Source organism: Sitophilus oryzae, unplaced genomic scaffold, assembly GCF_002938485.1.
Source record: "Sitophilus oryzae breed Bouriz unplaced genomic scaffold, Soryzae_2.0 scaffold_1178_pilon_pilon, whole genome shotgun sequence".
NCBI classification, from domain to species: Eukaryota; Metazoa; Arthropoda; class Insecta; order Coleoptera; family Curculionidae; genus Sitophilus; species Sitophilus oryzae.
Window position 1 is genome coordinate 1,347,221 of NW_022145813.1, and position 20,815 is coordinate 1,368,035.

At 33.3% G+C, this 20,815-nt stretch overlaps 1 protein-coding gene across 2 annotated transcripts in view; it reads left to right on the plus strand.

Annotated features, from left to right (window-relative positions):
* LOC115890806 (zinc transporter 1) overlaps positions 1-20,414 on the plus strand; it is a 97,825-nt gene extending 77,411 nt beyond the window's left edge. For both annotated transcript variants that reach the window (XM_030911158.1, XM_030911164.1), the window contains exons 6-9: positions 1,688-1,816; positions 1,877-1,982; positions 12,154-12,363; positions 19,160-20,414. In XM_030911158.1, coding sequence (XP_030767018.1) covers positions 1,688-1,816; positions 1,877-1,982; positions 12,154-12,357 — 439 coding nt within the window. In that variant the 3' untranslated portion in view covers positions 12,358-12,363; positions 19,160-20,414. The remainder of the gene's footprint in view (positions 1-1,687; positions 1,817-1,876; positions 1,983-12,153; positions 12,364-19,159) is intronic.
* The last annotated feature ends 401 nt before the right edge of the window (positions 20,415-20,815 follow it).

The following is a 20,815-nucleotide window of genomic DNA, read 5'->3' on the forward strand; positions in this document are numbered from 1 at the left end:
GATGTGCCACAGCTTTATGACAGACCCTGTATACTTAAATTTACTATTAGCTAATAGATATTTAAAAACTATAAATTTTATATTTAACTTTTTGTGGTACTTTTTATATTTTACCTAATAATCGACCATTTACATATAGGTATATCAGCGACCCTGAATATATACAAAGGAGTGCAAAAAACAAATTCTTGCGTTCAGAGCAAAAGAGAAAATAAATAATGAGATTTAATAAGGGTGTGTTCCATATATATCAGATGGTAACCAATTTTGATTAGCAAAGACCAGTCGCGAGGTACTTAGGCTTGATAAATTTTGAAATAAGATTGCGATTAGTTTTTTTGCAACAGCTATTAAGCAGCTTTGGCGTCTTGTACACTTTGTTCCGAAAAAAGTTCTAAAAGGAACAATTTTCGACTGCAAGATCTGTTGAAATACAAAAAAATTGTAAACTTAAAGTATCACAACACAATTCACTTAAACCAAAAACTCATAATACAAAACTAAAGTGTCAAAACGAATCAAAATGTCAGGATATAAATAAATAAGTGTAGCAATGAATATGTCCATGGTTGGCAACAATGAAATCGTGCTCTCGTTGATGCAACTAAAAGTTTATTTGGTATCGCTTATATATAGATGTAGCTACTGATTTACCGTTTTAAATGTGCAATATAAATATGCCTAGAAAGAAGGATCTCAATTGGTTTCTTCTTTTTCTTCAAGATGTTTTAAAAATTATAAATTCTTGGCATTTGCTCGCTTATTCTTGTTTGTTCTCGTTTAACGCTCTCCAAAGATAAATTCTCTAGCATTTTACAACACAAAAAATATATTTACTAATGCGCCATTGCCGCCTCCAACGGTATCAGGCCCGGAGGTTCGACGGCGCAAACAGCTACTCCAGCCTCGAGAAGTTTTCTCTTGCCGGTCGTGAAGGCCAAGTCCACAGAGAAAAGAAGAATCGAGTGACAGTCCGCGCTGTCATCCGTCAACGAAGAGTCTCGGGGAGCCAGTGAAGATCATCGTCTCTGTTAAATTTCAGTCCAATTTATATCAATGTTAAATAAAAAGTTAGAACACGCGCCGCATTTCAATACGACCACGGTCACATCCCTAAAGATATATTCGGCGCCAGGCTGACTAACTGGAATTTAAATTTCCCGCTGGGGATTCATGTGGTAGCTCTGCTGCAAAAAATGTCAAGTTGCCACATCTATTTATTTATTTCCTGACATAGTGTTGTGATACTTTAAGCTTAAAAATGTTTACTAGTAGACCTTGCAGTCGAACATTGTTCTTTTTAGAACCTCTTCTAGTGCGAAGTGTACGAGATAGCTTAATAGCCGCAAAAAACTCATCGCAACTTTATTAGAATATTTTGAACGGGAAAGCGGTAGTAATGGCCCTTCGTGTCCCTTACGTGCTGTTAAGGGGGTGAGTTTTTTTGATGTCAATAATAACTGTTTAAATATTTATAATTTATTTATTTTTGTTTCCTAAAATATTTTGATTAAAAGAAAATATATAAAAGTGGGCAAGTGGGTCAAGCTTAATCACGTGACTAAAAGTTTATTTGGTATGAACTGTAGGTATATTTATGTGGCAGCATCCGATTGTCGTATTGGATTGGTACAAGTACCATTTTACCGTGTCAACCAGGCTTTACAAAATATATAAATATTTTCAGATGTCGTAACTTGTCAGAATACATGAAAATTGCCGAAAAAGTTAAAGAATTCTTCCACAATGAGGGAATTCATTCAACAACTATTCAACCCGAATTTATAGACTATACAGATATCCCGACGACATCTAAGTAAGTGTTAAATATTGTTAAAGATTACTACAGAAACGAATTATATCTTTAAATTTAAAGGGATGGAGCTCAGGATTCCGCTACAGAAGACTGCGTTTTAGATTGTCCAAAGACTTCAGATCAGCCAGCCAATTGTGTAAAGAACACATGTTGTGGTCCGTCCAAGGTAAGAAATTCTAAGTTTAATTAATTTAACCGTAAAATATCGTATGATCGAATAAAAACGGCGTCAGCGATGGCTATGAAATGAAGATCGCTGTCATTTTATATGGGAAATGTCATCGATCGTCATTTCATAGTCATCGCTGACACCGTTTTTATTCGATCATACGGTAGTTTTGATTAGGAGCAGTATGAGTTGAATGCGTTGAATAAAAAGATTAAGGAAGGAGCATATCAAAAATCTTAGATCGAACGCGACGGGCTTCTAAAATGGCCGACTTAAATTCCGGTTTATCAGTGCCGTTCTAATTTTATTCAAAACGTGTAAAAATATGATGTAGGGTCATAGACTTAAAATAAAATATAGACTACACTATTTATATCTAAACACGGTCAAACAATCTTTTTTGTACACATGTTTACTTCTGGGTACAGTCGACCGAGCCTGCCTCATCCAGCCTATGTTGTCACGTCTTTAATATTATCAATATTTTTTTTCTGGTTATACACATATGTATATTGAGATATTAATACTACATTTTAATAAAGTAGGTTTTAATATTCCATAGATGTATTAAATAGTCCTTATACTACTAAATTATAAGTCGGATACTATTTAAAAAGGATAAGTTCTTTACAATATGGCAACACCGATTAGAGGCGAGGTCGCCTATTCATTCATTTATTACCTTGTAGTACGTGTCGCACGTGTGCGGTAAAGCTTTGTTGCCGCTATCTCCCCAGCTGTATTAACGTATTTGCTTAGCTTGTAGTCCTTAAGTGTTTATTTTGTTTACTTTTTTGTTCAAGAACTATAAAATATGGTTCGCCATTGCCAAATTTGCAAGAAATTTGACTTAAATAATCCATTTAAGTTTTGAAACGACTTTCGACCGGTAGGCAACTCTCAATTTACCCATTGGGAGTCAGTGGCGTTGTTGTAGAAAGGCGCTTATTTAGATAATATTTTAATAAAATGTAAAATCTAATTTTTTTCTTTTACATAATCATTTATATAAAGGTTTTTAATAAAATCATAATTATTATAGCCCTGTTAATAATTAATAATATTTTTATTAAAAATATATTCCGGTTTATTCTAAAATTATCTTCAGAATCTAAAATAACATACAAGAATTTTAAAATGATATTACATTATGAAACAATATTTTTAATATACCGGGTTCGTTTTTAAAGGCACCCTTGGTATATTTCTACTTTATTCGATAAAAAATGACACTCTAAATAGAATGACATATGTCAACTTTTGACATTGTCGCTTAAAAACAAATCGTATTTTAAATTTCAATCCAGGGTGCCATAGTGTTGTTAAAAACACTAAGTTTTAATCAAGGAGCCTTGGAAAAATAGTTTTGATCATCTAATGGGTTTCGTGTCTTGTCTAGGCCGGTTAAAAGATGTACAAATCGTATTTTTAATCATATGTCAATTTTTTCAAATTGAATAAGGGTGACTCATTAGCATATTTGGAAAGAGCATTTTTTTTATGAATATATTGATACCAAACCCTTGGTATTTCGAGTCAAATTGTCTTTATGAACTGAGTGTTACAATTACAATTACACCATATGCGAAAATGTCAAAAGTTGATATATGTCATTCTATTGAGAGTGTCATTTTCTATCGAATAAAGTAGAAATATACCGAGGGTGCCATTTAAAAATTAAAAGTTATAGTAATTTCCGGTGAAACAGGAAGTGACCAAAAACAATTGAATGCGTCAATCAATCCTAATTTATGTGTAAACTAACTAGCATACTAAATGTTGTTTTTTTATTTGAAAAAATAAAAAAATTATGGGGATTAGCCACTTTTGGGACGCACCCGGTGTAATAAAGACTGTACCGAGTTAAATAAATGTAGTTTTTCATTTTATCCACTTTCTATCACCTTCCTTGCTTTAATGGAACAGATTTATGTTTTCTCTAATTTACATAAATAAGACATCACTTAACCAGAAAAAAAAAATTACAACAAGCATATTTTTTTTTCCCCTGTCGCCGATTCTATTGTATCTGTAGAATAGATCCTGTTTTGATTAACATTAGGGGTTGTAAATGTTTGACTAAAATTAATATTTTTTTTAAATATTTCAAAAATTACATAATTTCGCTTATAAAATTTCTTCTATAACATGTATTTTATTATTTTTATCCTTTTTGGACTCTAAAGACGTTTTTTCTAAACCTTTATTTAAAAAAACCTGTCCTAAATCTTAATAAAACATAAAAAAGTTTAAATTTGATATATTGTTAATTTAATTATAGCTTCATTAAAAAAAAAATTACCCGGCTATGATACGGAGAGTTCAGGTGTACTCGAGAAACGAAAGACAGTGTTGCGTTTCTCGTCAGAGTCGTCAGGGAACGACCGTTACGACAGAGACAACTTATCTATCGCTCGTGTCGCACTCGTTATAACCTAAAACAATAACACAACAATAACCAGACATTGCTGACCGCATGTTCCAGCTATTTATGAAGGAGATGCTCAGTCTATATTTTATTTTAAGTCTATGTGTAGGGTAGACTCAATAATTTATTGTTTTATTTTACGTTCTAAATAAAAATTGGTAGTTATTAAAATTTTTATAAAAATATATAATTCTAATAAAAATACATAAATTATAATACGTAATTATTTATTAACACAAACATCCGATACGCTAGTGAAGTCACAGTTACACGCAAGTCAAACTAAAAAAACGTAATATCTACGAAATAAAGAGATCTACAGAAAATTGAAAGAAAGCAAAAATATTGCAAAAAAAGGACCTTTAATTTTACTCTGTTGCATTTTTTACGTATCTTGCTTAGTTTTTGAGATATGTCAAAAAAATTTAAATTTAAAAAAAACAATAAGAAAAATGTTCCGTCATTTTCAACTTTTTTTCAAATTTAGGCATTCTAAACCGCTCGAACTGGCAGAGCCCATTGTTAGTACCTAAATATAGCCAACTGTACATGTATTACGCTTAGTTTTTATTTTTATGATTTTAGTCATAGATTTTGTTGTTAATTTTTTCCGCAAAAATGAGGTGACCATTTTATTTTTATCATAACACCGCGAGTTTTTTAGCTACTTTTTTAAAAAAGCATTAAAAAGGCCTTTTCAGGCACTTTAAAAACGGTCATATTCGTTTTCTTCGAAAAATGTGTTTTTTCGCCATTATTTTACAGTAAAAGGTTGCAATTTAGTTTTCAAAAAATAAAAAATCACCTTTATAGAGTGATAACTCGGCTATTACACCTACGGCAATCAACAAAAAATCAGTCGTTTAGTTGTTCCAAAAGCTTCATTTTTGCTTTATATGAGTTTTGCGATAAAACGCAAGGTTTTCGAGTTATTTATAACAAATGGCAGAAAATATGCAGTTTTTAGATGAAAAATCAACATTTTCAATCCTAAATAACTAGGAAAATATTAATTTTCTGGAAAAGGTTATAGAACATTTTAGAATTCATCCCTATATTGATTTTTGCAATTAAAATGGGTGATTTATTTTTCACCCCCGAGAAGGGTTGCACTCACCCCCAGGGTGAATGGACACATAGCTACTATGTAACTTTTGTTTCTTACATATATCTCTATTCACTGTTAAAATTTCACGTCAATCGGTGCAGGTGTTCAGAATTCAGTCCCTAAAACACTCACTTACTAGCCTATATTCTTAGTTTGCTGCAATAAGTTCCTGCACTGAATTTCCTCCTTTGTATTTGACAGTTATTATTTGTATCTCCACTCAGATATGGAATCTTTAGGAAGTACCTGGCATGGATCAATAACCGCATAGAGAACCTTTATTATTATACCACAAGGATTTTCCATTAGGGTAGCATATTCAATTATTAGAAACTATCAGAAGTTCATATAATTGAGTTTGCTCTATGTTTGCGATCTAGAGTCCACCATTTTAGAATTTCACTATTAGAGAGCATAATTATTCGTTTAATAGGAAATCATTGAATTTTGTATGTATATTTCAATATAAATTTGTTTTTGATGACTGATAACAGACAAATAAATTAAACCACAAAAGACACAGATAACAAATTGAACACAGTAAATATAGTATAAGAAATATAAATAACTAATAATTGTAAAAATTATACCGTATGATCGAATAAAAACGGCGTCAATGATGGCTATGAAATGAAGATCGCTGTCATTTTATATGTAAAATTATATGGGAAATGTCATCGATCGTCATTTCCAAGCCAACTGGACGCCGTTTTTTTTCGATCATACGGTACTACTTATTAAAAACATCTTAAAATATTTACTTTTTAGGATATCGACGATAGTGATGAAGATGATGAACCGAGTATTAATTCTGGCATAAAGCAGTTATTTCAAAAAGTTTCCGATTTTCCTGGTAATAGAAACAGAGATCGGTATCGAGTTTTTCTATATTTATAATCGCTAAAATTGATACCAAAAAAAATTGTGTGTGCACTATGTGCGCACATTTGAAGTGACATTTAAAGTCTTACTAACAGCTATTAAATTGAGGGATTTGAAGGACATATATGTTTGAAAAAGTGTAGTTTGAAAAAGTAATAAATTAAAAATTAATAAAGAATTTGATTCACGTTTACATAGTGATGGGAAAAAATTAAATTTTTAGATAACAGTTGAAACTGTTATAGTTATTTATAAAAAACAGCTTAAATATAACAAGTTTCTTTATTTTATTGCTAAATATCTGAAAGACTATGAGGCGGTCACCGCCAGGCGTATTAACGCAGTTGCAAGTTGCAACAAACGTGCTCGGTGGTAGTATTTCCAGGGTGTCAAAACATTTCTAAATATCGATTGTTATCTACAATACGTCTCTAAAAACGGTGGTTGTTTACGGAAGCGCTGTTACAAATTGCGATATAAAAAAAACCAAAATGCCGCCACCCGTCTATACCTATACATTACGATCTACCAACGCCCTGACCCTCGATCCGCCTGAATTGTGTAGCACTGTACAGGGTGCATCTCACTCGACGGGCGAGAAGTTCTTAGTTATGATTTTACCATTTGCGGCCAAAAAATAGCAATATAAGAAAATGTGTAGTATATTCTTTATAAGTAAACCAACTACACACTAGAGTTCGAATTAATTTTACACTTAAATTTGCAAGGGAGAATTTCTACTTAGGTATTTATTCTGAAAATTTTTCAGAATAAATAAATACCTATATATTGAAACTTAATAACAAAGTACTGAAACATACAGCGCCATAATATCTCGACCTCCGCCCGTTATGCTCGGAACAGGTTGAAAAACAATGTATCTAAAACAACTGATGCGTTATTCTCCAACCTGTTTCGAACCTCCATCGACAATCGACCGATGCAGCAGCGTTACTTTCCCACTCCGATTATCTCGACCGCCGCCTGTTATGCTCGTAACAGGTTAAAAAACAACGTATCTAAAATGACTGCTTATTTTCTATACGTTATTCTCCAACCCGTTGCGAGTCTCCATCGACAATCGACCGATACAGCAGCGTTTCTTTCCCACTCCTGTTATCTCGACCGCCAGGCGTTATGCCCGCAACTGTTTCAAAAAAGCTGCTTCTTTTATATCCTATTATTTTTAAGCTGTTGCAAGCACAACACGACCATCGACCTATGCAGCTACGTTCGCCGCGCCGTAGCGCATTCCCCACTCCGTTGTCCGTTGTATCTCGCCGCCTGTATCGATGGTTGTCCAAATAACATGTTTTCCATCCATACTAGTTGTTTTTTGGAATTGCTTCGAGCAGCATCGAATTTCGTGGCGGTGCAGAGCGCCGACTTCGTTTCACGAACGGTCGATCTCTACTTGTCGTTATTTTATATCTGTTATTTTTTAGAAGTAGTAACGGTTGCGTTATGTTATTTCTAAATAATTGTTATAAAATAACAGATATAGTTAAATAACAACCCATCACTACGTTTACAAAATTGTATGTGAAAATGATTTAAATGTATTATAATATCCGTCTGTCCATCTGATGACTCTATTCGGGTACCTCTATCCACGTGCCGAGTTTGGTTCCAATCGACCTATAACTAAAAAAAATCCTGATGATTTCGTTCATTTAAAGGCATCGGTTCGAAACATCGAGGGTCGAAAAAGAGAAACATCGACATGTCTCCAATTATGCCGAAATCTACACACATTTTTATTCAATATCAAATCCTTAGTCCCACCTTGTTGAAGATGTAAACGAAACGTCGTATCCAACTTTGCATGGTGGGACTGTGTGTGCCGTCGCTCACATAGCCTACCTACCAAATTTGGTCGCTGTCGGACGACATCAACTTTTGACGTTTCTTACGCTTTACTGTCAGAGTGACACGTGTCGTACACGGTTGGCCTTAGTCCAATCTATCGACATACCAAATTTCATTTAAATCGGACGTTTTTTTCTCATTGATGACGGGGTTTCATAGTGCACGAAACGTCGTCAAAATATCACGAAAAGATGGAACTCTTTGAGCCCCATCTACATTCCGAGTTTCATCCACCTCTAGGGCCTGAGTTACGACGCTCTAAAGACCCATCTCGACTTCCTCATTGGCTTACCATTTTTTCAATCGTTACCACTTCGTCTCGCCAGCTCGTGTGTCACGGCCTTGAATTTTTACTCCCAGTGCGCACAAAGAAGTTTCACTTCAAAAACTAATATAGTCGGACACTCGCCAGTGTTAAGCTTCATTCAGAACCTAGCAATTAGTGGAATAAATTAGTGGTTTCAATTAGCGTAGAAGTTTGTTACTCTAATTTGAATGTAACCATTCAGAACGTCAAAATTAGTGGTACGAATTTTCAATTAGTGGAAAAAGTTGCCAGACTTTTACCCTTTTACTAATTATACTTCAAAATTTGCGAAGAATGCCATTTTGGCCTTTGATTAATATCCGTCAAGAGAAAATATGGTTAGAAATCAAAAGTTTATTATTTTTTTATAAGCGAAATATTGGGCTCTCTCTATGGATACAACTGATTACTGCAAGCTGTTGCTAGGATATTCTATTAATTTTAATTGTGTTTTTTAGACGTTGTGAATGATCGTAAACTAAAAAGTATAAAGTGTAATTGAAAACACTAATTTATTCCACTAATTGCGAGGTTATGAATGAAGCTTTATTTAGAATATATGAGTACTAAGTAATAGAGAGTAGTATAGAGTATTTAGGAAAATATGGGGGAGTAAACAAAATAAAATAAAGGTTAAGGGATCTTTTGATGTATAAGTTCCACTGTGATTAACTAATCGGCATTTTAGTTGGAAAATAGTAAAAAAGTAAAGGTTTTCTCAATACCTTTATTATTTTTGGATATACGACTTTCAAAATACTGCCCATTTTTCTTTCAGTTCTACAATTCATATGGTCGTGATTCGGCTTCATTGTTTAACACTTACATTACTTTTACTTGGTCCGAAAACGAGAATTTGTTCAAAATATTCTAATTATTTGTTCATAATCTAATTATTTGTTCATAATATTATTATAATTTGTGAATATATTTAAGAACAAAGGAAGTGCATCAGACTGCGGAAATTACCGGGGAATTTTACTATTGGCTATCGGAGGAAAAATTCTTGCAAAAATTATGTCAAATCGCCTTCACCCACATATAGAAAGAATCCTTCCAGAATCGCAAACGGGTTTTCGCACCAACCGTGGCACCGTCGATTCCATATTTTCAATCCGCCAACTACAGGAAAAAGTAAAAGAGCAGCAGTCTAAACTTTATGTTGCATTCATCTGTCTAACAAAAGCCTTCGACTCTGTGTACAGAGATGCACTTTGGGCAATTATGAAAAAGTTCGGAGTACCCAACAAATTCCTTACAGTGTGTAAAAGCCTCCATAACAACAACCAGTTAAGAGTGTCACATCATGGATCACTGAGCGATCCCTTCCCGACTAATAGAGGAGTTAGGCAGGGATGTGTCTTAACGCCTCTTCTATTCAACATATTTATATGACGGCGGTCTGTTCAATATAAAAAGACTGAGGGCAAAAACACGTACAAAATTCATCACAGAACTTCAATACGCTGTTGACTGCGCTCCAGTTGCAAATACGTTACAACAATTACAAGAAATGTTAAACACATATACCTGGGCATACGAGGCTTTGGGCCTTAAGCTAAACATCGACAAAACCAAAATCATGTGCACTCCCCCGGAAGATCATAACAATGCTGTAAAAATCGGAGAGGAACTATTGGAATATGTAGCGGAATTTAATTACCTCGGCAGTTTGATTTCGGAAAAGGCCAATATCGACTCTGAAATTCAGCACAGGATTAGCAGCGCCTCAAGAGCATTCTGGAAATTAAAAGACAGGGTTTTCTACAATCATGACTTGAGTACAAAAACGAAACTGGCAGTGTACCGAGCAATTATAATTGCCACAGCGTTGCTCACTTTTACATATTTTATGAAGCAAAAATAAATTAATTATAAATATATAAAGAGTTATTATTTACATCAACAAAACTCACCTTCTTAACAGCCCATAAGGGACATAAAGGGCCATTACTACCGTTTTCCCTTTCAAAATATTGTAATAAAGTTGCAATGAGTTTTTTTACGGCTATTAAGCTATCTTATACACTTTGCACTAAAAGAGGTTCTAAAAAGAACAATGTTCGGCTGCAAGGTCTGCTAGTAAACGTTTTGAAGCTTAAAGTATCACCACAGATTAGGTATACTATATGTATACAGATAAAAATCTTATCCCTAATTCGTGGTGCAAAAATTGTTTTTTATCACGATCTGCAAACGAGTAAAATTTCCTGTGCGCAAAAATAAAATCGCGTAAAATAACAATAAACAGCGTAATAGAGAGATATCGCTAAACCGAATAGCGTGCATGGACGTTAATAAGGCCAGGTTTGGCCAGCTGTTATTTCTTTTACGTGAGGTGGTATTAACTCTCTTTATTTATAGTTATCGGATCGGAAAGAATTCTGTTCGCGTCGCGTCCGCTATTTAAACTTAACCTAACTTTGAATTTAAAACTTTGAAATTGTTTTGTTTACTAGGTATTTTAAAACTAAATGGCTAAAGTGCTTATTTCCAGTGCTTTATTGTTCAACGTCTGCCAGTGGGTTTAGGGCAACAAGCAACAAATTCTCTTAGAAGGGCTAAGTCTTCATCTGCTGTAAACCTAAGCCTCTTTAGAGGTTCTTTAATATTGGAAGAGGCGGAATCCATATTTTGGACCACTATTATTTAAATAAAACTAATTCCAGCTACTTAAATATCAAATTACCTAATAAAACTAAAGTAATAATTCAAAACAATTCAAACATAACCTAAAATAAAAGATCTCGCCGGCCGGCCCCGGTTGTCAAATACCCACACATGCCCATTTAAGCAATTTTTAAACGTTATTTAGATATAGCGCTTGGTGTAATTGATCCGCAAATTACTTCAGGCGGTAACGTTATTAGCGGGTGTTGCGTTAAAAATTGACTCGCGCATATCGTAACCATGATAAGGTACGCGTAAATACTGCATGACGCTATTCGGTTTTCCGATATCTCTCTAATAACTGTGCCGGCCAGGCGCTGTGCACAATTTTAGAGGCCATAAGTGGGCGTGCTATGTGCGCAAACTAGTATCCTAACTAGTGCCCGATTCCGAAAATTGGAACCACGAAAAACAATAAAGAAAAAATAAAGTTTATAATCTGTCTAATCTGTGGTATCACAACACTATTTTTTTAAACCAAAAACTTATAATACTATACTAAAGTATCAAAACGTATGACAATGTCAGGAAATAAATAAATAAATATGGTAACTTGACATTTTTTACAGCAGAAGTACCACCTGAATTACCAGCGGGAAATTTAAATTCCAGTTAGTCAGCCCGGCGGAATATGTCCATGGTTGGCAACAATGAATTTAAAAATCGCGCTCTCATTTTCGTAACTAAAAGTTTAATTGGTATCGTTTATAGAAACATACGTAAATTAATAAATTTTATTAAATAACCACGCCTTATTATAATTCTACGCCATTTTTATTTGTCGATGCAAAAGATATTTTGGCAAATGGCGCTACTTGTTTATTTATACTATGCTACTATTATGTTATTGTTCGACCTTAAAAACGATTGAAATAATAAATCAAACTATTTTTTATTTGTTCAGGGAAAGGATAGTCCCTCCCCCAGCAACACCCCCTACCTCTGTAGACAGCGAAACTCCACGAACAGTGTGAATCAGGGAGTGAGCGACATGGAAAAGGGAGATCTTCTGGAAAAGGGAAACCTTCTGGAAAAGGGACCTGAAGGATCTTTACAAGGTGACTGTGATTGCAGTTTGAGAGGCTCGCAATATTCGCTTAGAGGTTAAATAAATGTAGGTATCTAACATTTTGTTATTATCTCGTAGAAATAAATAAACTTTGGGGGATTCTAAATACTTAATTAGCAAAGCCGTTTTCACATTAAATAGAATAAGAAGTTAAAAGATAAGTATAAATTTTATTTTATTTTGAATGCCTGAAGGCAAGTGTATTGTTCCGTGTATGGTGTAACCACAACTTTCTTAATTCACTTGACTAATGTACACAGAATACCTTACAGAAGCCGTCTGGTCGTGCTGCTTCTGTAAGGTATTCTGCTAACTTTAAAAACTATGAGAAGTATTGATTTAGCTTTTCAAAAATATTTTTCACATGCTATATTATGTTTTTTTACGCGTTTATCCCTGGTATTTAACAATCAACTAACAATATTTGAAAACCAACGTCATTAAATTTATAGCTTAAAAATATAACAAAAATATACTCACTTAAAATTTGTTTCACAAAAAACTTGTGTCCCTTCTGTATAGTTTACTTATTTCTTTGGAGAGTTTAAAAAAAATAAAAAACAAATTCTTCAAACCGTTTTTAACACAATAACGTCATAGATCAGACATACTTAACTCCGCTTAATATACTATAACACTTCTAAAAATAAAACCTTTTAAATATGCAATTCTAATCTTTCAAACAAATTTTATGGTTTTGGTCTTCTTTGACACGTCAAATTATCATTTTACACTTTTAATACGTAGTTTAGACGGAGTTTAATATACATCTGTATTGCGTCGTTTGTCATATCATATTTAAGTTTGAGCTGTCGTTTTTGAAATAAACCTATAGAATTGCTTAAAATCAACGAAGGACGCTGCATAACGGATGCATGTGAACCCACACTTAAATAAATTGTATAAAACATTTTGTTAATACTACATAATTTGACAAGCAAATTGTCAGATGTAAAACCATTTTTTTTTAATCTGTCGCTTTTTGCGGTTGGTATTAAGGAGTATAACCGGGTTTTATCGACCAAGGTTATTAATCCTTTACTAAATATCTTCTAATTATATGACAGGTGCCCAGAATAGCTGCCTTTTGTGCAATTCCTGCTAATGAGTTCTTTAGATTCAGCGTTTGTAAGTTGTTCATGAATCTTCTTTCAATGAGTCCGTTGCACGATATGATGAACGGTAATATTTGAACTTTCTTCAGTTTGTACACGCGTTTTAATTCGTAGCTTAGGTCTTGATACTTATTAATTTTTTCTGCATATGTTTTTCCCAGATTATCATCAAGTGGTACAGCTATACCTATCAGTTGTGCTATTTTTTGTTTTTTATCAATAAGAAGTATGTCGGGTTTGTTGTGTGTTATTTCTTTGTCGGTTATTATTGATGTGTCCCAGTATATTTTCCAGTTGTCATTTTCAACGACTGCTGACCATTATTAATATCATTATCATTTTCAGCTTATTCAACCATTTCCAATTATGGTGTAGCCTCCCTCACATACTCTCTTTGTAGTTGGGTCCATTGTTGTCTATTGTTGGCTATGCGGGCCTAAGTTATCCCTGCTAATTTACTAATATCATGGTCCCATCTCACTTTTGGTCTTCCTCTAGGCCTCTTAATTCCTCGTGGGTACCATGCTGTAATTTTTGTGGTCCATCTGTTGTCCGTTCTTGTTGCCAGGTGTCCTGCCCATTGCCACTTGAGGGATTTGACTCTGTGGATGACATTACCTGGGTCTTTTGTCGTATCCACTCTATTCTTTTACGATCTCTCTTGGTTATTCCTAGCATATTTCGATCCATTGAGCGTCGTGCGACCTGCAGTTTCCTCATGATGTCCGTTTTAAGTGTCCAGGTTTCGCATGCATAGGTCATGACTGGTAGTACACATTGGTCGAATGTTTTCTTCGTTAGATAGAGTGGCATTCTAGATTTGGCATTCAAATTTTAATTTTGGCATTGATCGATGTCCGTCACGACGACCATGATTTCGTAATTTACGAAATGCCGCATTGACGCCACCAATCTCATTCATCTGGTCGGCAAGTGATTGTGAGAGTTCGAATCACATTGGAGAAAGATATGCTTATGCGCAACTTATACGATAATCTTGTTCTAGAAAGAAAAAAATAGAAAAATGCACGTGGAAGTCCCGTAAACAAAGTCGTGTGTAATATACATATGGCATAGCTCGAGGGGTATTTCGCAGGGGAGTTTTGGTGTACAACCTCTAGGAATTAGTGGGGAATTAGTACGGAATTAGTGAGGAATTAGTAGGGAATTAGAGGAATTAGTGGGGAATTAGAGGAATTTAGTAGGGAATTAGAGGAATTTAGTGGGGAATTTGTTCGTTTGTAGATGATAATAACTTCATTGATACAAATACCTCATTGAAAAAATTACACAAAATCGATATCCAGAATGAGGATAACGTTCTATCTAAACAGAATAGAAAAAAATATCAAAGGTGTGAGAGGGAGAGACGAGCTAGAGAAAAATTGGTAGATGACCAAAGTTTAATCACGGATTACTTTTTCATCGCTGAAAAAGTGAGCGAAATAGTCATTAAAAACAGTAAGCTAACGAAGGAACTTTTGGAGAATATAAGTGAATTAGAAACTGACCAAAAGACTGATATACCGCGACTTCTCAAAACATTGCAAGATGAATCACTCAAAAATTCTACTTGCTCAAACAATCAAAATAGGTGCGATGATGGTACAAAAAAAATTGCGGTGTATCTCTTTTATATTGGAGGCAGGTTACTTTACGAAACACTACAATCAAATTTGAAAAATAGCTTACCCTCAATTTCTACGCTAAATAGATTCGTGGACGCTAAAAACGACGCCCTACAAGAAGGTGAATTTGATTTCAAAGGCCCCTCGTCTTTTAAGAGCTATGCTTTTAAATACTGATTTGGTATCTTCTTTAGCAGAAAAAAAACATATTCCACACACAAGCTGCAGAGCCCCTATATTCTTCGTCAGTTCCAGACTGGGAATGGTATCAGTGTAGCATAGACAAAATGAAGAATGCTCTGTACAGGACACCACTCATATTTTAACAAAAATGCGTACGCGTTTCTTAAAACCGAAAATAAATCTACCGATTGGAAAATATACTGCCACCTCGGATCATTTCTGGGAATTGGCCCTAAAGGTTTCAAAAGATAAACACCTTCTTACAGATTCTGATCTCAAAAATGAAGACAAAATGAATTTTGCCTCCGCAGAAAAAATGTGCAGTCTGATGGTAATTGAACAACTTAATAAGGAAATTCCACAAAGTAAAGGTAGTGTGGCGTATATTAAACTTATGAATTACGTTAAATCGTCGTTCCTCGATTCCAGCACTGTTTTGCGTATTCGGCTATATCGCATCTGGTATGTAGTCACTAATCTTCACTAGAATCTGGAGAGCTTGGATTAAAAAAAAAGAATACAAAATATCAGAAAAATTTTTGACCAGTAATTGTTACCTTTGCAACGAGATGAACGCCCACGCTTTAATTAAACTGATACTGAAGATTAAAAACTGCCAGTTAAGACCAGAAATGTTAAGCATCGGCATTCTTGGTAGCCAAGCCTGTGAATCCTTATTTCGTTCTGCAAGATCCATGACCAAACCAAACCATTAATCAATTTTAGGATAAAGGATATTTATGCTGAACCGAATTGAAAGAATTAGCACAATAAATGATACCATAAATGATCTAAGGGGAACTTTTGCATTTCCAAGAGAAGACAACAGATTGAAAAACAGACTGAAGGAAGAAAAATTACCACTGGAAGAAGAAGTCCCCAATTTGGATATCAAACCTACAGTTGAAGCTCTCCAAATGGTCGTAGAAGATATGAATCGTTTTGGAATCAATGCCAAGAAAAACGACTGGAAATATATGCAAATACCATTATTTACAAGACTGAAGAAAAACGGACAGGACAACGAAGATGATGTTGAACTTAACGAAAACTCCGAGGAAAATGAAATTGACCAAGATGTAGCAAATTGTGTTAATAATGAAGATTGTATAATTATGGACAAGGTTGCGGACTTAATTTCTAACGAGATCCCAAATCGCGAATGTGATGATTCTTTGGAAACAAATTCCATAAGTTTAAAAGATTTTTCCCAAAAAGTACATAGCATCTCGGAAAAATCACCGTATAGACAACTCACTCTTGGCAAGAAATCTTCGATTATTAAAAAGTCATCGTACTGCTGGCTTTTAGATCAGTCAGATCAGGTAGAGCGAGTACTGACCGACTGAAAAAATTCATAGAAAATGCAAGCAAAACACAGAAAAAAAACAGCTTCTAAGAAGTCCCAGTTGCCCTTGGCAATGAAAAAATCTAAATAGAAGTTACCTATGGATCAAGCTGATAGTACGAGCACAGACTCCTCTACTGATTCGGACGTGATGGAACTCGACGACTCCGATGATTCGGAAGAGTTTTCAGATAGAATGCTTCCCTCCAATTTATCGGAAACTGATGGACTCGATATACATTTAGAAAACTATTACGCGGTTTTCTATGACCAGTCGTGGTTTATTGGTCGAATTATTGAAGATTAGGGGATGTGCAAATTATAAATTCAGGTTTCTGAAAGCAGAGCTCGACAGTTTAACGGTCGATTCTCACTATACCTTCCATATCAGCTCCCTTCCGTTTCCCTTCCGTTTACATAAAATATTATATCATGTAAATGAATAGGACAATGCACACTATCCGTTCCGTTTCCCTTCCGTTCCATATCCTCTCCCCCCATACATTTTTTTGTCAGACGGACTGAAGCGTATCGGAAACAGCGTTGTCGAGTTCTTACATTTGTACCAGCTCTGTTAAAATGTTGCTGATATTTATTAATTTTTTCACCTCTTAATTAAATCTGTTACCTTTTTCAAAAGATACAAATTTTTGAAATAAAACTTTCGTAATGATATAATTTGTATAATAAAAAGTATGGAACTGATACGGAACGGAAGCTTACGTATAGCGTCCATACAATAAAAAATACGGAACGGATATGGAATGGAAACGGAACGTATAATGAGAATCAACTTTTATTTGACCCAAGAAGGAAGACACCGATATCGTTCATCAAGAATTTATTTTTTTGATAATATCATAATATTCAATTAATTTTTTTTCGATAATATAATATTCCACAAGAAATGTGTCCAATACTTTAACTTTTTTATGTTTTTTGATAGAAAAAATATGGTGTTTTTTTATTTTAAAACCGAGGGTTATATCTACAGCAAACACTATAGACATTTGTTGAATACCTTATCATCATGTGTGGCCTAGTTTACGTAAGTTATTCGAGGAGGAAATTAGTAATAGTAGGGGAATTAGTTGGGGAATGAGAAGAATTAGATGGGAATTAGAGGAATTAATTGGGAATTAGGGGAATTAGTTGGGGAATTAGCGGAGAATTAGTATACATCTTGAGAATTAGTGTACACATTTTATCCTGCGGTTTACCCCTCGGTATAGCTTTATCAACGAAGTTTATAAGATCTAAGAACAAGATTACATATTCGGACAGTTCCGCGCGTTTTATAATTTGCGCATATCCGCATCCACTGTGAGAGCAAACCTAATGCTTGCAGAAAACTTCATTGAATCAATATTCATTATAGTGCGTCCAACGAGAAGATCCTTGACAGTGATAGATGCGTCTGTCATTTTAATTTCAAAGTAGTAGTAAGTTTATTTTACAAAGAAATAAGTTGGTACAACTGGAACGCATAGTAGGAAATTAATATATTTAAAATTTGACTGACGAGTGATTAGTTCAAAATATTGTGAAAAAAACTGTATAAAACTGAAAAAATCTAATCGAGTTATTTTATTTAATAAAAAACGGTATGTGTTAATACAAAACAAACAAGAATAAGACACCACATACCAAAAAAATATAAAAAAGAACTATTTCTTACTTTCAAGCTTTATGAAACTTCCCACGTTTATGATTATATTTATCAATATAACTTATATACATATACAAATTTGTAATATTCCACAGGAATAAATAAAACAACATAAATAAAACAAACTATTTTATTAATAATAACACTTACCAAATTTTATACCTTAAAGGTTGATTAATTAACTTTAATCTTAATTTTTTTAAACCAGTACCTTTTGACATTATTTTTCTGCAGTAGGTACTAAAATCCATTATTTACCTATCGTGTGATGTCAATTTTACAGCTACTCCAGTTTTTAGTATGTGTTTAGTATGGTCCTTCTACCATATACGAGATGCACTTGACTTCAAAAGACACAAAACACACGTAATAACACGAATCAAAATGCATCATCTTCCAAAACGCAGGGTATTTGATAAAAGTTGACACAAAATTATAACCTATAATTTGGCAAGACTTTGACAAGCCTCAAAAATCTAAAGGCGAGTTCATACGCATCGGCGTCCGTTTGTCGCTCATCGTTCCGTCAAACCAATAAAATTGAAATACGATCTGTTATTTTTGAAATAAACCAATAAAACTGGTTAAAAACAACAAGAGACGACGCACGACGGATTTATATTTAAACCCATCCATAGTTAACTCAAAAATTATTAAAAACTTTTTTTAGTAAAATAAATAGATTGGTATGGAACGTCATCTGCTTTTCTTCTGTCATTCTCTGTCGAAATTTTACCTGAGAAAAAAAACAGTATAGTATATCATTTCAAATTGATCCAAAGTACATGATTTTCTATTCTATTTTTGTTTATTAAAAATGTTATTTGTACCTCATTCGTTATTTCATTTAGATATTTATAATTGCACGTTAATTTTTATTTTAATATTGATGTTTTAGATAAGCATCACGTTAATGGGAAAACTCCAAAGGACCCTACAATAGGAAATACAGTCAATATTACATAAAACTATTTGATAGTGTGATATCTGCCAAGAATATAGTACTTAAAAAGTATTGAATTTAAATTATACAATTTGCAAATAGATGAGAGAACTATTTGCTACAAATATTTTTGAAACTGCATTCAGAGATTTTATGCTGTAATTATAGCCTGTCTCATTCAATATAGTATTTTCTCGTGTTCTAAAATATTGAATAGTATATCTCAAACTGTTGATAATAATACTCTTATCTTTTTGTTATCTGTGTATATGATTAGTTAATGTTTGTTAGAAATAACTAGGTTGCAGAATTTTAAATTTACCAATACGTATTGATTTTATGAACTCTCCACTTCTGTTAAAAGACCAAAGTAAATTGTACTCTGCCATTGTACTTTGTCCTATGTTAGACTATAACCCAATGTGAATTTTACTTAAGTTTTAACAATTATAATGATAATTTTATTACTATTTCAAATTTAAATAAATCGATCTAAAATAAAAAAAATTAATATCTTTGATTTAATGAAAAATATCTATTATATTTATTATAATTTGTATTGTACTAATTTTGATTTTTATAGTTATTGTTTATAAATCACTGGACCAGCCACAATATCTTCTTTTAAAATAATCCTTTACTATATATCAGAACATCAAATATTCAAAAATCTTATAGTGTATACTATATGATAAGACTGCCTCGACATTGACTACTTAGCAAAATTTCTGTCTAAAATCTGTCCAATGAGTCAGAGATGATTTTGAGAGATTTTTTACCTGTGGATGACAGATACTGTCATGTATCCACTCATTGAACAGATTTTAGTAAGACCAGCAACATTTGAATCATGTGGTATTTCTTCATATGCACTTTTAATTTTAAGTCTTTTAGTACATAAGGTGATATAGTTGTTATCTTTTATGTTTTCCTATTGTGACGGAACACGAGTAATTTTATTAATAAAAATGAAGTATTAAGTATGAATTTCGTAAAAAACTGAAATTTGAGGTCGTTAATATCAATTTATTTGTATAGTGTTTTATTTGATTTAAAATAGGCTAAGTTAATCCGCAATGTCAAAAGTTGTATTGAGGAAAACTTAAAAGATTTATTCTATATAGGTATATGTGTATCCGTCTCATCTAGTCATTTGAGATACAGTATGTGTGAAAAAGATTGTAACAAATGAATAAAGATATCTATTTTATTTATCGCGTTTAAAAAAGTTAATTCTGGTTATTTTTTACCTGCGAGCTTGTATATAATGACATTTATTAAAAAAATCTCGCTTTAAAAAATGCCATATAGCTTCACAAAAATTGACTGAAGGATTTGTATTAAAACACATAATTTCTCTAGCTATTTACACCTAGCTGATCCGCTTTTTCGTAAAAAAAATACCACTTTGTAGTATTTTTTGTCAATCTTAGGAATTACGCCGTTGTTTAGATTTGACAGTTGCTGTCATATGTTCTTTATATTTTTGTTTGCACTTCTTTGTATTTCAATTATTTTCTGTTGAATTTCTATTCCATAATGCCAGCTTAAAGTAATTATTATAATCTTCAGGATGGCTTTTATTAATCTCCTGTAAGAGGTGTTAATCTC